At 37.8% G+C, this 16,649-nt stretch overlaps 1 protein-coding gene and 1 long non-coding RNA gene across 2 annotated transcripts; one reads left to right on the forward strand and one right to left on the reverse strand.

The window, feature by feature from the left end:
• Positions 1–29: 29 nt before the first annotated feature.
• Positions 30–13,490, reverse strand: LOC131770665 (fragile X messenger ribonucleoprotein 1 homolog A). The gene is made up of 15 exons (XM_059086378.2): positions 13,422–13,490; positions 13,299–13,351; positions 13,099–13,192; positions 11,447–11,518; positions 10,698–10,780; positions 9,025–9,090; positions 4,668–4,761; positions 4,353–4,469; positions 3,762–3,929; positions 3,607–3,685; positions 2,707–2,825; positions 2,198–2,284; positions 1,644–1,964; positions 1,365–1,506; positions 30–1,049 (listed from the first exon to the last, which is right to left on the reverse strand). The coding sequence occupies exons 1-15, from the start codon at positions 13,470–13,472 to the stop codon at positions 481–483; spliced, it is 2,115 nt and encodes a 704-aa protein (XP_058942361.2). The 5' UTR covers positions 13,473–13,490; the 3' UTR covers positions 30–480.
• LOC136281528 (uncharacterized) lies at positions 6,625–7,972 on the forward strand. Its single transcript, XR_010717817.1, has 3 exons — positions 6,625–6,686; positions 7,538–7,576; positions 7,874–7,972. It is a non-coding gene; the product is annotated as an uncharacterized lncRNA (long non-coding RNA).
• Positions 13,491–16,649: the final 3,159 nt, after the last annotated feature.

A 16,649-nucleotide genomic window follows, 5' to 3' on the forward strand; every position in this document is an offset into this window, starting at 1 on the left:
GGTATGAAATGCAGCAAAAAAGTACATCGTTTCATTAACTGCCCGTAATTTTATTCCTTACATCACTTAGATGTAACTTGCATCGAGTTATAAAAATATCAATTCAAAATCATTTCGGATCTGGCGATTTCAATCTTAAGTCCTTTCACTGTTCACTGTTGGCGAAAGAAGAGTCATACCTTTCCAAAGAGTAAGAAGTACGGGTGGATGTAGTTTGTAACAGTATTTGATTGATTGAGGATTTTTAAAAACTCACAGCACCATGAAGTTGGCAAGATCAATAAAGATCATTACTTAAAAATGAGATCGTTCGCTTGATGCATGAACAGAACAGCTGTAGATTAGGTACTGTGCGTAAAATTGAATAGGCCGAGATCTGATCCATCGATAAATTAGTTGTTATAATTCAATAGATAGATAGAGTTCTATCTGTCTGTACAATTTTCTACATCAAAGGAATGGTTTCCACACAAGTTCCTCTCAATTCTCTTGAACGTTTCTCTTAGTTTGCGGCGTCTTACTTTTAGCCGCGCATGCGTCAGCGGGCTTTTCATCGCTCACAGGCCCGCTAGGTTTCTCATCCGGGCTCTTCGCATCTCCATTTTGTTTTACCTCTTCTGTTCCTTTTGCTTTCTTCTCGTCGTCTCCCTTAGAGACCTTGCGCTCCGTGCTTTTTTCACTATCTTTCTTAACCTCAACTTCCTTCGTTTTTTCCTTGGGCGTTGGCTCAGATTGGCGCTCTCTCCAATTCGCCGAAAGACTTCCACTGCTCGGCCGGAATTGGCCGCCGCTATTTCCTCGGGGTCTTTGTACTGGTTGTGACTGTTGCCTTTGCTGTTGAGGTTTACTTCCGCTTCGATGCCTCTGATCTTGTCGGCCCTGCTGTTTGCTTCCGTTGCCGTGGTTTGTTCTAGACTCATTATGATCGTTGTTCTTTCGTTGTGCGTCGTTTCGTTTCTCGTCTTTTCCTTCGCTATCTGTTCGTCGGTTGCCTCCCGTGAACCAAGGCGACGGTCTCCTAACTTTTCCTTCTCTGGGTGGGGAGGAGGCTGGAAACAAGTCAAAAAGGGACGTCACGTAAAAATACTCCAAAAGGAGAATACTTCTGAAGTCTGCGTATTATGCCAGATAATGAAGTTTATTTTAAATAATCACTTCGATCGTAATTCGTGCAATGTTCAATCAAAAGGCGTAAAGAGCGATTTCAACTGAATGTCGAAAATAGCATTAAATACTTCACTTATTTTCCCTTTGAACCCAATGCTACTCTTGATAAGTAAAAAAAAAACTCGTGCGACATTTCAAACCAATCACAATCAAGACTAAGTGAAGCAAATCAATGAAGTTTCCTTGAACATACTTACATGTTACAACCTCTTCTTTCTCGCTGGGTTCATTTTTTGCGGTCGCGCCAGTCTCACTCTTCCCCTGATCGCTCTCCTCAGTCTCCTCTTCGATTCCTTTCAATTCTGGTGTGGGCGTTGATGCCCGCCGGTTTCCAGTATTCTGGAACAAAAAACCAGATTCAGAACAATGTAAGATCATGATGGAGATCATGATCAGTTGAGACTTTAAAAAACCGCGTAGTCGAAAAACTTTCAAGGTTTATCATGACTTACAACGAACTCAAATTCAAAACTTGCCTTCGTGGACTGCTGTGAATTCGCTTTGTTCTCGGTACCTTCCGACTCACTGCTCGACCTTATTCGTACGGTCGGCTTCGTTTTCGGGCCGTCTTTAGTGCTTACGAACATCCCTTCACTCAAATCCCCCGCGAAACTCTCCGTGGTTAGAGAACGGTCTCGTATGCTCAACATATTGTCCTGCCCAATGAAGGAGAGGCTCGGTCCAGGCCGCATCTCCGCCGGGGTGGGTATGTAAGCGGGGCCTGGGGGCGGGTTTATCCCCATACTCCTAAGCTGACTGTCTAGACTTTCCTTCTCTTTCTTCATCAACTCAACATCCTGTATGATAATACAAAAAAAAAACTTGCAGTCGATAAACTCTAAGCCACTAACACGGCCAACGATTTTCTCTTTGATCCACTGTAAAGTTAACCTCTCTGTGTCCAGCAAACTAATTTATTTACATTCTTTCCACGGCAACTTAGAGCGCTTCACATGAACATTGCTCACAAAGTCAGTTCCTATCGACGAACTTGTTGTCCAACGATTCAACATTCTATCTAAATGCTTACCCTTAAATGCGATAAATGATAATCTAACATCATCCGCGCATTAGCAATGCACTCTTTTGTTCCAACAAAAAGGAAGGAAACTTCTTTCTACAACAAAATGGAATTATGTTAGAGATTATACGCACTCAATCTCCGCAGTCTGTTTTCCCGCGCTTCGCAACGGCCGCACGCTAGCCTGTGCTTGGCGCTCTGCGTTACGCGCGCTTGGTGCGAACTCTTGGCAGCAACGGCATGTTTTTCCCGCGCTTAATAACGGTCGTATAAAAGTCTCGCCTTGAGGACCAGTTTCCTATTCCACGTTTTCCGCGCTTTGCACAAGAGACCCTTTTTCCCGCGCTCGGCAACGGCTGTTTAGTGACCTGTGCAGTTAATTGCACATTTTCCCTTGTCGCAAGGCGTAAGTCATGTTTCCCGCCATTTTCTAGCGCGAAAGGGTTGCGTTCTACGCATTTTGTTCGGCCACTATCCTGAATGCATAAAGAAAGTACTGTCACTTTATGATAACAAACCTTGGCAGCCTTCTCATCCATAGACGATCTATCTTCTGGAGGTTCAATTTTAACACGCGTCACGCCTGACCTGTCTACAATGTCTTGTATGATGCGACCACTCTTACCTATGACTTTCCCTAAGTGAAAAAAAAAAATGATTAAACAAGACATTTATGTTACGTCAAAAGTTTTTGTATTTCGGTGTCCAATAGTCCCCTTTATCTAAATATACAATTATCTTTCTCTGTTACAACGAGGAATGGTGATGCGTAATGTTCTAAACGCGTCACGCGATTTAAGATGTCCTGACTATGAATTGAGGAATATCCAGTGATATTCCTCGCAAGTAATCCTCAATTCTGAAAACTTACGTTCAATTTGATGAAGATCTTCGTTTTAAGTTTAATTCAAGAAGGTAGAACGTTTCGCTGTTGTTAAGAAGAAGGGACAAGTTTGTTTGTTTCGAAGAAATCAAGTCTAAAGATCAATGGGAAGTTGGAAAGTTAACAATTTACGCGGGAAAATATTACGCGGGCAGTCATTTTTCATCACCTGGGAGGGGGTGTAGCGAAGCATTTTGGTTGATCATGTTTTCATTAGAACGGAGAGGGGAGGGGGGGGGGTTGGTCGCCGCTAACAGAGTATAAAGAGGAGGGGACTTTTAGTCGCGCTCGTGGCTAAAATATCCTATGGATAATAAACACATCAGTTCCCAAAAATGAACAGCTACCTGTTACCAAAGCCCAACCAAGTAACACTAAGAGCTTCTAGGAAGCAGGCGTTCATTTTGAATTCAAAAGCTACAATTTGGTCTCCACGAGCCCTTATCAATAGTCACAGCGAAGGAAAAGCTGGAACTGGCAGAACTAGAGTTTCAAAATAGCACCATAAGAAAAAGGGAAATTTTTCCAAACTCACCTACAAGAGGTCTCGGTACATAAACAGTCTCCTCGGCAAACTCTAACAACCGTCTGGCTTCTTTAACGCTTGCTTCGTTCTAAAACGTAAAAAAAAAGTCTATGCTAGTCACTAGTGGAAACTTAAAGGGTCAAAAAACGATACAAATTACTTACTTCTCCGCAGATGTGGAAAGTGCAGTTTTCCTCATCCACCTCAATAGAGATGATCCCTGCTAGTCTCCGAGCCTGTTGGATGTTAGCGCCCTGGGCACCAATGGCAAGACCCATAAGATGATCGGGAAGTGTCAACATCTCAACGATACCCATCTGTTTCTTCGCAGTCTGCAACATATAAGACAACTAAGAAATCGAAAAAAAATACCAACTAAAATAATTTGTCTTAGCATGCACAATTTCTCCAAATGTGGACCGGCATATGTTCTATTAGTTTTACATACAGTCGAACCAACCATAATATCAAGTCTATGTGATCGCTTACGGGAGGTGGTCGTTTACGGGAGGTGGTCGTTTACAGGAGGTGGTCGTTTACAGGAGGTGGTCGCTTATAAGAGGTGGTCGTTTACGGGAGGTGGTCACTTACGGGAGGTGGTCACATACCAGAAATGGTCGCCTACCAGAGGTCAGGCCTCAGGGGGGGTTTATATTTCGGGTAATACGCATATGATGACCGGACCCTTTCGCCATGATGATATCACAGTCAGTCCCAAAAGTTTGCAAAAGGTACAATTTAAGGTAGCATCTTACCTCCACTTGTCTTGCTGTCTCATCCATCCAGGACTGTAGCAGCATTTTTGTTCTAAGACTTCTGAAGTGAATTTCACTAAGCATAGCAGCACACTTCACTGGGCGTTCAGAACGAGACTGTGGAATATAATAACAAGTAGTTCTTTTGATAAAACAGATGTCAATTTTACTACATGAAATTGCAAAGGCCATGAAAGCTCTGTCTTTAGAATTAACCTGGACATCAGTAAAATACTGTAGTACGTAAAAAATTATCCTCAAAAATCTGCAAGATTCTCCTTTGAGGTCTGAAACTAGTCATTGGTGTATTCTTACCAAAGCAACAAGCACTGCTAATTCATCAAGGTAATACACACAAGAAGCACCACATTGTTTCTTGAACTCTCTATGCGTCATCTCATCCTTGCAGCTATGACAGAAAGACACAAAATCTACATCAAATTTTCTACAAACCATGACCATCCTTGCCATGAAATTTTACAATCGGACAAAATTTCAACAAACGCTTTTTAGGCAACTAATTTATTTCTCTATTTTTCACGTTACCATGTTCTGACCCAAAGCATAGGCGCCATTTTCATGAATTTAAAACACAAACAATCCCAATTACTCTATTCACCCTTGAAACATCAGTTTAAGGATTCTTTTTAGTGGCCACCTTACATTGCCAATTCAGTTGATAAAACCAAATACCCCCACCCCCCAACTGATGCAACACCACAGTTTTTTTAGAAACTTACCCTCGTAACAAAAGGGTTTCAGTTTTTCTTAATCTTGTTTGTAGCACGCAAGTGTTGCAAACTAAAAGTCAGTAATTATTTCAAGGCATATTTGCAAATCGTTTAGAAGCTTACTATTAAGTTGATGATTAATTGATTAATACCTGTATATTATTTTTTTTAGGACCTGTTTACATGGAGGTGAGGAACCCCTGGTAGGTGAAGTAACCCGCCTAGGTGGGGTAACCTGCCTGTCCATATAATCTCTACATGAAAGGTGGGGTGACCCGTCTAGGCGCGTTGCCTAGTCTGTTGGGTAGGGTAACCCTGTCAGCGGGGGTGACAATTTGCCATGTAAACGTCTCGCCACAACACGAAAACCAATCGTAACTTCGTCACTCGAGTTTTCACGTTGACTTCAAACAAGTTTCATGTTTTTATTTTGAGTTGTCATTGGCGAACGATGATGCTCACCTTTGCTCTGACTGACAGTTGTGATCACTTTGGTTTTTTGGGACGTAATCTTATTCTACTCTATCCATTATTATTAAATGTTTTCAACTCCGCGGAATATTGCATCTCTAGTGTTCTAATTGGTTCACTAAACCCCAGTTACCAGCAGATATTCTGAGTCACCTTATTTGGAAATGCATTGCCCCAACTGTTGTGGAGCTGAAAAAAAGCTCCAAAGATCAAAACTTTAAGGATTTAATTAAATTTAATGCAACAGTTATTCCATTCACACATATTGGATTGTACCATCTCGCCACAGAATAATCAAACGTTCATTTGTGGTTGGAAATTTGGCTGTACCTAATCAAAACGAGATGAAGTAAAAGCACTTCACGCACGCCACACAGATGAGTACTGAGCTTTTAGCGCGCGCCGATTAGCTAGTTCGGGAGTGATAACTCACTTATTCACCTCGCTCCGAGTAGCCAAAGAGACAAACTCGCGCGTCAAGGGTTTATTTTCCGACTATTTTTCGATGAATTGACAAAAATTAACTTTTTGAGTGTGTGTGCGTGTGGTACATACTAAAACATTTACCAGTTTCGGAAAAAGTGGTGGATATTTACCTCCACATTAATTATTGTCAATTACTATAATATTGCGTCGCTTGAAAATTTCTTTTAATTTTCTGTCATATGAAATGACCAATTATCTAAAAAGCGTAAATCGAAATTGAAGCGAGACAATTTCTTTTCAGGGTGTCAAAACCACTTACGAATTCAACATTTAAACGGATCTTTGACTGGAAATAACGTCCATAATGATTAGAGAAAAATTACCAATAATTTTCTCCTGTTTTCTTATTTCTTTTGTAACCGGAGAATCATGCTGGAATTCTTTCGAGAATATCTTGGAGACTCGACAAATTCCCGGAAGGTTAGACAAAGATCAGTGCTGGCTTACAAAACAGTTTGTGGTTTCAAAAATGGAATGTCTTGATATCTGCTTGCGAACAACGAGGTGTGCTTCTTTTTATCTGAAACAAAGGATTAAAAACTGGATCTGCATAATACTTAACAAAACTCCTTGGGAATCAGACAAGCTGGTACGCCAAAACACAGGTTGGATGAATTTCAACGCGAGCTCACAAAAACTTCAGGAGGTAGGAAGCCACAAATATCAGACACTGCATTACCACACTGCTTGTATCTTCGATTTTTTGGCGGGTTATTCGAGCTTGTTATTTGATTGGGAACTTTTTCGATAGGAATTTTTCTTCAAATAGACGGCATAGAGGCAGGTCATAAGTTTTAAAATTGCAGCATTATTGGTTTTTTTATTTATTATGATCATGCGAACGAATGGCATGGAAAATGTGGATAAGTCTTTCCATTTGCAAATATAGAAATAACTTAATAAATAAGAAAAATCTCGATGGAATCACGGAAATTCGTGTGAAAGTTTTTTTCTGTCCAGCGTACGTTGAACTGCTGGATATTCCAAGCCAATTTTCCAAATGGAAAATGTAATTTCCCATATCTTGAGTAATATTAGCGAAATTTCACCGAGCTGTTCGAAAAAAGAAGTTATTTTTTTCGATAGAAACTAAAATTAAAAATGAATTCAAACATAAATTGTAATCTAGTTAAAAATTTTTTCAAGTTGCTGGATATAAAATTCTGACCATCCTTTAAAAGCTGGTATTTCTCTTCTGCTTTTTAAATTATCATTTTGAACGATCTTGCCATGAAATTTAGTTCGGGTGTCAATGGTTAAACAATGCTTCGTCATGAAAATGAAATGATACCATATTTCATCATTTGCATATGAAACGTGCTAAGGAAATCGAAGGAAAATTGAGGAAGTTAATTGAAACCAGTTTAGGCAGCTTATTTCCACCTAAAAAAGATACTTGTCTGAACCTTGAACAAAAAAGATGGGCTATTACTTGGTGCATTACATAATCCTTGTTCTGGAAAAAAATAATAAACGTGGAAACTTGCTCTTTTGCAGATTTTTTCCTTCGACACTCACCTGCCTTGTGAGAGATCTGTAAGTTGTTTGTTTTTTTAATAATATATGCCGAGGGAAAAGCAAATCTCTCCAAACACCCACTTCCTCCCCTCTTAGGCAGTAAATAATGACCCGTTCCACAGGAAATTGATTTTCTTACGGAAAGGAATTTGAGTATTTTTATCAGCGGAAATGTTTCTTTATCAGTTCCATCCACTCTCTGCAAAACTATCTGCATATACACAAGCAACCTAGTACTTACAAAGACAAGTAAATAAATTCATGGATAAAATTAAAGGCCCCCAGTAATCTATTCTTTTTGTCTGATCCCTACAGCTCAGCTGACATTGACGAAGAAAGCGTTTCCTGACACAAGCATGAGTTTGGTGATAAGAAAACAAAGGCATAAAATAAATCAGCTTGCAAAAAGAAGAGGGAAAAAGAAAAACAATATGTAAAACAGCACTAGAGTGAAGTTGATAGGCACACAGTAAGGGATTAAAATGAATCTTGATCATTAAAACTTTACGTTCTAACAACAGTATGTATTTTTTTCCACACTGTTCCCTTCATATTTCCTAAGGCACTGACAAAAAGAATTTAACTCTTTAACTCCCAGATCAAATTTGTAATTCTCTTTACTGTCAACCATACAATTCTTATAATGTTAGTTCAGAGAATTTAGTACTGGATCAACTAATTATCCCCAAATTGATATTTTTCTTTATTCTCATCACTCATCTGGTTGATATTGTATTGATATTGTAAGGAGAAATTATCTTTTGGTCACTCATGGGAGTTAAAAGGGTCAACAATCCAGAGCTTCTTCAGTTGGTGATCATATCCTTTATTCTCATGACCTTAAAGTGTGATTCAGGAGTGATGATGTAAGGAGAAATTAGATGCTAGTCACCATGGGGGTTGAGGGTTAAGGGTTGCAGATATAAGGTGGAGTAAGCTGCATAAGCAGGGAGGCATTTATGTTACACAAAGTTCAAATGAGCAAAACAATAGTGAAACACAAGTGTGTTAAAACTTTGTACATTCCCTTGCCATTCCATGCAGAGCTACATGTAAAATGTTAAACCACCAATTTTTATGTCCTCTTAGCAATGAAAGCTTGACAGTGATTTGGTAATATGTTTACTTGGAGCTCAACAATACATTCACATTATGACATTGCATTGTCAGAAACACTTAACACATCAAGCTACTAGCAAAAATCTTAGAAGAAAATAAATTATCTTTTTTCCACCACATTTTACCACAGGTTGCCATAGTGATATCTTAAACTCCTTTATTAAAAGTGCAATAACAACCTTGAGAAACTTCACCCCCACGAAGTAAGATTGCATGTACATACAGGTTATTTTCAGACCATGGCTAGGCGGGTTACCTCACCTACCACATCCATGTAAACAGGCCTTAACAAAGGTCTAATGTAAGGTAAGGTAAGGTAAACATCACATATCAGTGGAAGAACTTACAGTTGTCTAAGATCCTGGGGGACATCTATCATCACCTTGTGGTACATACTTTTACAAATTGGTCCACTGCAATAAAACAATGAGTCAATTAAAAGGACCATCAATTAAGTAATAATTTTATCAGTGCATTGGTCGATTCCCCAAGCAGTCAATCTGTTTCTTCCATTAACCCATTAACTCCAAAGATCTGAATGTTAATTCTCCCCTCTGGCTGCAAAACATTTCCTTGTAAATCAGTTCTGAGAATTTAGTGTTAAATCAAGATAATAACTTCTCACTGATAATTACTGTAAATATAAGAAAATCATATATATGTGCACTGCGGTTGGAGAGACGAAGCCATCCTCACAGTTATGAACACTACTGAACTAGTAGCTGGATCCAAATAAACCTTCCAAGTGGTGAATAATGACTGTAAATATATGAAAATCATATATATGTGCACTGTATGAATAATGTAGGGAGAATTTCTATGTTAATCACTTCTGTACTCTAGCTTAACAGCCCAATCAGCCAGGTTTTATCTTAGCTTCCATAGCATGAAGTGATCAGTAGTATTACTACTACCCCTGGATAGGATGCTTGTCCACCCCAAGGTCCCCCCCCTGCATTTCATCAGGCTTGCCTAACCATTCAACGGTATCCAATTATACTCTTGGATGGAGAGAGGCACAGTGAAGAGCAACACAACACAATGCCTAGTATTGGACCCAGACCTCTCAGCCCGCTTACCAATACCCCACTGCATCTCCCACCCAACATCATAAGACCAAAGCTTAAAAAGTTACAATAGCCAATCCCATTGAAGAAAAATATTACAGAGAGCTCAGAATGAAGAGGTTAAGTGCCTGAAGTACAGGAAAATGAAAATGTTCAGGGTTGATTTTAGTTTGCATGTGATTGGTTGCAAGTTTTCTGGACCAATCACAGAGCAAAGTGAAGTACAACTGAAGCAATCCTGGTTTAATTTCAACACTCCAATCAATATTGCTAAAAAAAAATATTTAAAAAAAATTAAAAAAAATTAAAGGATAAGCTCAGTCTTAAAAAATATTGAGGGGATCCCATTTTAAATGTTCAGTATTGTCTAGAAGGCCAAACCTGCTGGCTAGTTCATCATCTTCAGCCAGCCACTTTTAACTCCATTACCCTAAAAGCTTCAAAGCATTGTTGAAGTACCACGGACAAAATTTGCACAGTAACCATTTCTTAGACTTGTCAAGAATAGTTGAATGTATAATTTACTACTTACAAGTTAAGACATGCAAATTTATTCTATGTTCAGAATTGGCTTTTAGGTTCATATGCGCCTTCTAGATCCCCTGTGACATTTTGACTAAATAATTCCAAATCTTGTGTGTAATCTAACAAAACAGTATGATGTACATGAAAACCTAATTGTACCCTATTTTGTATTGGCCTATTTTTAATTAATGTTCCTGCAATTCTTATATCATATAAGCTTGGTCCCTAAAAACAACTATGGCTAATGTCTCTCAGATGGGCACCACTTTCATGGAAACAGAAATTTTCAACACTTCCACAAAACAAACATCGCATTGAAAGTGAACTTTGATGTGTATATGCCAAAAATATGATTTCTAATGAATCAATCAGAGAGAAAAAAAATAAGTAAAGAGAAAAGAAACAACTTTCTCTTCTGGAAAACTCACTTGCGACTGGAGGGGCGTATTCTCTCTCGTGGAACAATCTCATTAAAAGTTGCATCCCATCCAGCATACTGAATCACATAGAACTAAAAAATAAAATAAATAAACACTGAGTCAGGCACAGTTCTTGCAGTATCTCATCCTAGATCAACAAAGAACAAAATAAATCATGGTGTTAAACATTTTTCAGGAGCACTGGACAAAAGATTTGAAGCTATGGAATGCAAACCCCTGCCAGTTCTGATATTGTAGTTCAAAACTCTACCAAGTGAGCTACAGGGAATGTGTTCAAAATCTAGGCTACATTATCAGGATCTTCAACACATCATTTTGCAAAATTCATCCGAAAAAAATATCAAGTGTTGATCTGTGACCCACAATGAAAGTTTTGGAAATCCATTCCCTCCTTCAGCGTTGAATATTACTAGAATATGTATGTGTTGGTAACAAAAACATTATTCAGTCAACATTGCATTGGGGAAAGGGGGGAGGAGGGAAGAATCAGGAAAAGCAATCCCTTGTGATCTGGGTTGTAGGTTTAATTTCTAGGTAAGAAGCATCCAGTATAACCTTAAGGTTTAAAATTATAAAAACATCCTGTATAGAGAAAGATAGGTTTCAACAAGACTGCAACTCTGTAAAATAAGGTCCTTAAGAATTTTGTGAAGAGCTGTCTTGATTTATCTACAAATGGCAACATTTGTATGTACATTTTTTGAAAATCAATAAACATTAAAAGTAAGGCTAAATACCTCTCCCTTTTTGTGAACAATTCTGGCCAACCACCAGCCACAAGGCTCCCCGTCATCGTCTCTAGTAAACACCTTTAATTGATAAACAAACAAGCATCACTTATTCAATTTTGAACTCTTCTTTAACTCTTAAACCCCAAGTGTGAAAAGCATCTAATTTCTTGCTACAGTAACATTCCTGAATCTAACATTTAGGTCATGAGAATGAAGGAAATGATCACCAATTTACGAAACTCATGATTTTTAACAAATTCTCCTTGTCAGCACCTTAGGAAATGTATAGAGAACAGTATGGAGAATATGCATACTGATATCAAGGTGTAAAAAGTTATCATTAAAAACCTTAATACATAATGCAGAGCTGTCAATAAGCACCAGTAGCCCACCAAAATTGCTAGCTAATCTGCCATATTTAGCAGGGTGCTTTCAATTCCTACTGCCACAACATAGGTACTGATGAAAAATTGTACTATTATTGAAATGCCACTCCAGAAAACTGTAAAGACACCATTTCCCAGTTTATAATGGAATTAAAAGCATTATTAACTAGAAACAGGGTAAAATATGTGAATCAATTCCACATTCAGTATTTGCTTGAAATTGCATGTAATCTTCACAAAGTGTATGGGATTTCTCAATTAATTGAATACGTTATCTGATAAAAAAACATGGCATCCATGATAACCTGGCCACCTACTATTTCTTATTTGCCTTCTTTCAAACTCAGAGACAGCCTTGCAAATATCTTTGTTGATCAGTGTCATTATTCTTATAACCTGTTTGCCTTATGGTTCAATAAAATTGTAAGGAGAATTTACAAATAAGCAATGAGAGTCAAATTGTCAACTCTTTGATCAATAAGAATGATTAGCATCTAATTCTACTTACAAAACTACCCCTGAATCAACCATTAAGGTCATGAGAATAAAGGAAATGATCACCAATTAAAAAAAAAGCTCTTGACTGTTTAATAAATTCTCCTTGTCAGCACTTTAGGAATTGTAAAGAGAACAGTATGGAGGATATGTATACTGATATCAGGGTGTATAAGAACCAATGTCTTAACAGTGTTTTTCAAGAATAACCCACCCTACTGCCTCGCTAAAACTAACTTTTTGAATTGAGAAAAAAAACCAAACCATTCATTAGGGCGAAAAAGAAAAAAAACACACGACTCTTTCCAGGATTTCACGAGTATTTCTCAAAATGACGTAGGCCAAAGAGTTATTTTCTCTCTCAATTAGCCAAACGTTGAACAATAGGGTATATACATGACTTAACTGTCACCGCCGAAAAACCCGATCTTAAAGTAAACTGAGGAAACTTATTAAAAATCATCTGACCGCGAAATATTGCACATGGGCTTGTTGATTTACACTGAATTTACACTACCACATGTGCGAAATGGAACTGGTTAACACCTGAACTGTTATTGCACAATCGCACCAAATTAGAGGATCAATTTGCCATAGAAAATTGCTAATAATCAGAAATAACACAGTGATTTAAGGACATTGATATGAAATGTTAATCAACCCCACCGTGAATGAAAGCAATCAAGCTCTTTCTTTACGTCAGTATATGCCCTGTGACCTTACGCTATTTTATCACATGGGGCCCGGGTACAAAAAACAGGTTTTCCCTACACAGACCTCAACTTCATCGTCCACATATAGATCACATCGTTGATTTGAAGCGGGTGGCAAACGGACTTCTTCATAGGGAACCCTCCTGCAGTCATTTTGTCTGTTCGAAAACAATAAACCAAGGATTTGAAGATAAACATTGTATAAAGGTAAACAATGAATGACAATTGAAAAATCGCGCGCCGCCAAAATCTTGGCATACGTACTCATGTTCAAAAGCAATCGTTACTTGATCCTGGTGAATATTCTTCACATAACCCTAGGAAATAAAACTTCCATAATTATTCAACATTTTTGCTGAGATATTTTTTTCATTTCATGGCTCTCACCTTATAATAAGCCCCATTTTTTCCGCACACCTCCACAGCCAAATCCTCCATGTTTTCTTGTCCAACTCGCTTGAGTGCCTCAGGGAACTATGGGATATCAACAAATTGCGCAATCCAAAGACGTGGGCGCGAAATGTTGACGCCATCTTTGTTTTAATGAGGCTAAGGAAAAGACTCGGAAAAACGGAATCATCACCCACTTCTAAGAGTAAAAGCTCCTTTTTATACCTCAAAGACCTCAAGAGACCCAAAAATTCCATAGAAGTGATAACAGATTGAAATTTATGGACTGATCGATGCCCACCGCAACTGTTGGACTGCGAAATAACATCAAGTGTTGTTGCTTTTGTTTTGTTTCTTTGATTTTTTGCTAGGTGTTTTGTTTGTTTTTTTTCTTCTTGAGCCAAACTTCATGCTCGGGCTAAAAATATTATCTAAAATCGCCTACGAACGGATAAAGTGAGTCATCTCTCCCCAGTCTTACTCTGCCTAAAAATCATCCCCGTCCCAGGCCAATCACTGGAGCGCGCAACTCGGTTTGTAATGATTTCGTGTTTTTAGCCGGATTAAATCATGATAAAGTTAAGTAGTCTAGGTAATACAAGCTGAAACTTCCGTTAGGTCCAATAAATTAATTTCTTCCTCTAGTCTGCGAAACTTGAGGACAACGTCTCAGACTTCCTTATAGAAGTCGGTTTTAATTTCTCTTGAGAGAGAGAGCTGGTACGAGTCGCCAGTGCAGTCATTCTTTATAAACTGCTATCTTACCGTCAGCAAGTGAGGCGTTGATATTCAGAAAAATAGTGAATATTGAAATGAATTTTAGCGTGATACTGATGACTCTAACCTTAATTAATTGTCTTTATTCTCTTTATAACTTGAGCTTTACATATGAAGTTTTTCTGTATCAAATTCTAGTCACAAAATATCGTCCCTTAGAAACTGCCAAACTAGGATTACAAATCAGAAACACACGCCTCACACAGCACGTCGTCCGGCGAATTAAACTCCTCCCTTATATACAGTTGTTAGGACTTGTCTGAATGCAATTCTAGTCAGAGAAAATCTTTCTTTTCAAATTGATTTATTGGGGTTTACAAATTAGAAACTCAACGCCAATTTACAACACAAATTGAAAAAAAGGCTTCTCAAGATATTTCTTTAAAAGTTAGGTTTATCGCGAATTACAAGAGTTTGGGAAACAGGAGCAAGATTTTGCTTGTCATAGCAATGATAACTTGATACCACAGCCAGCTGTCGAAAGGAAACTTCTTTTGCGGCAGGAGACTGACAGAAGCTTTAGTGATGAAGAGTTGTCATACGTGAAGAGGCATGAATCAAAAAAATTAACAGCTTGAAGTATCGGCGTACAGGAAGCTGTAACTCCCTCAAGTGACGAGACAGAATTTTTCCTTGAAATTTAACTTAACAGACAAGTGATGAGAATAGAGAAAAATATCGATTAAGAGATAAAAGTGATTGAATACCCAATTCTCGAAACTTACATCATAAGAATTTTATGGAAGAGAGTAAGGAGAATTACTAATGAGATCTGGGAGTGAAAGGATTAACTTGTGCTGTTGCTACCAGCTGTCTTTGTTTTTCACTTTTTCTTCCTATTTTTTTTATTATATCTATTGTTCATTTGATCATTATTTCATTTGTTCCTTTTCCTACTTCTAAGGGGTACTCTTTCTTCTCTCTCCGTTTTTTTCATTATATGACTATATGCATGGTTTATTTTTCAGACTATTCCAGTTATTACGTTTAAAATAACTCGGCGGCGCAGCTTGCAGTAAAATGTTGAATGGCTTCCTGTTTTCGCCTCAAGGCATCTCCAGCTTATTACGACGTCTGCTCTCGATCACCATTTAACAAACCATTGACCAAAGACAGAATTTCTTCTATTAATTTTCTGGAACACTGTTTGTTCTTGACGGATCTTATGACGATTGATTTGTGGTCCACAGGACTCTGACTTAAACAGCATGTCGATCCTCGGCTTTTTTTTTTTTCTTTTTTTTTTTTTTAACCAAAAATAGACTTCAGCTAAGTTTCCATTGAACATTTATCGCTTACAAGCACTGGTAGAAAAAAATTCACTGCTGTCGTGTTAATTGTAGATGGTGTAAATGATATCTTGAAGAGCAAACAACCTTATTACTATGAAGAGACAGAAACCATTTTAGAGCTTGTTTCTGGATCGAACAATAATTTACGCCGTAGCAAAATATTTTCGGGAAGTAATTTCGCTCAGTCTTGGAGGCTGAAAAAAATAGCCGAATTTTGCAGTCTGGCCTTCTATTGTTATTCCTGTTAAATCATCTCATCCAAACTTAACCACACTTGTTCATTTTACACTTATCGCGAGTTTCCGGTATTTTCTATCTCACTGCGAGTACTTTGTGGTGAACTACGGCGACCACGCATCTAATCTAATCAGAATTTGGCATTTGAAAACGCGTTCTCCCACCTCTTCAGATAAATTACACAAAACACTGAATTTTAAAAATATTTTGATCATGGTGATGGATCATGCAAGCTGTTCTTCAGGCGCAGTTTTCTGTAACCTCTCTCAATAGCTTCGTAAGCTTCTTTCGAATTAGTAAATTAACCGCGCAGGGTAGTTATAATCGATAAAACAGAATTTAAAGGGAAATTATTCTTATCAAAATATTTACTTTGATAAACGAATTCCTGTTGGGCCGAGAACAGCCAGTTTGGTAATTGAAGGAAATGAACACCAGCTTGAAGTTATATCCGAAGTCATGTTTTCAAAATGCAGTTTATAAAAACTTAGTATTAGAATATAAGAGTATTCAGTTTATCGAAACTTTATTAAAGCTTCCTTTTCTACTTCGTTATTTCAGCTAAAATGAAAAGTGAATCGGACATATGCTTGAAAAACAAAAAAAATATATATATATATACGTAGAGATATATATTATCTGTGATCTATTTTAAGTTTTAAAACAAGATGAGGTATTTTGGTTTAACAATCCTACTGAGACTAATTCACAGTATGAGTTTTATTAGGACATTGTATTGTCCCAAAATGTCGGCGCAAATTCATTACCTAAGCACGCCGTGCGTATGAAACAAATATGGTGTGCTGCTTTTAAGATACCGCAAATTTTATTTAAATTTTATACACGGCTAAATTACACAGCTTTGGAAAAACACACGATTCTTCTTAAGATTAATTAAAAAGAGATGAATTAAAAATCC

This window comes from Pocillopora verrucosa, chromosome 6 (genome assembly GCF_036669915.1).
Source record: "Pocillopora verrucosa isolate sample1 chromosome 6, ASM3666991v2, whole genome shotgun sequence".
Lineage (NCBI taxonomy): Eukaryota > Metazoa > Cnidaria > Anthozoa > Scleractinia > Pocilloporidae > Pocillopora > Pocillopora verrucosa.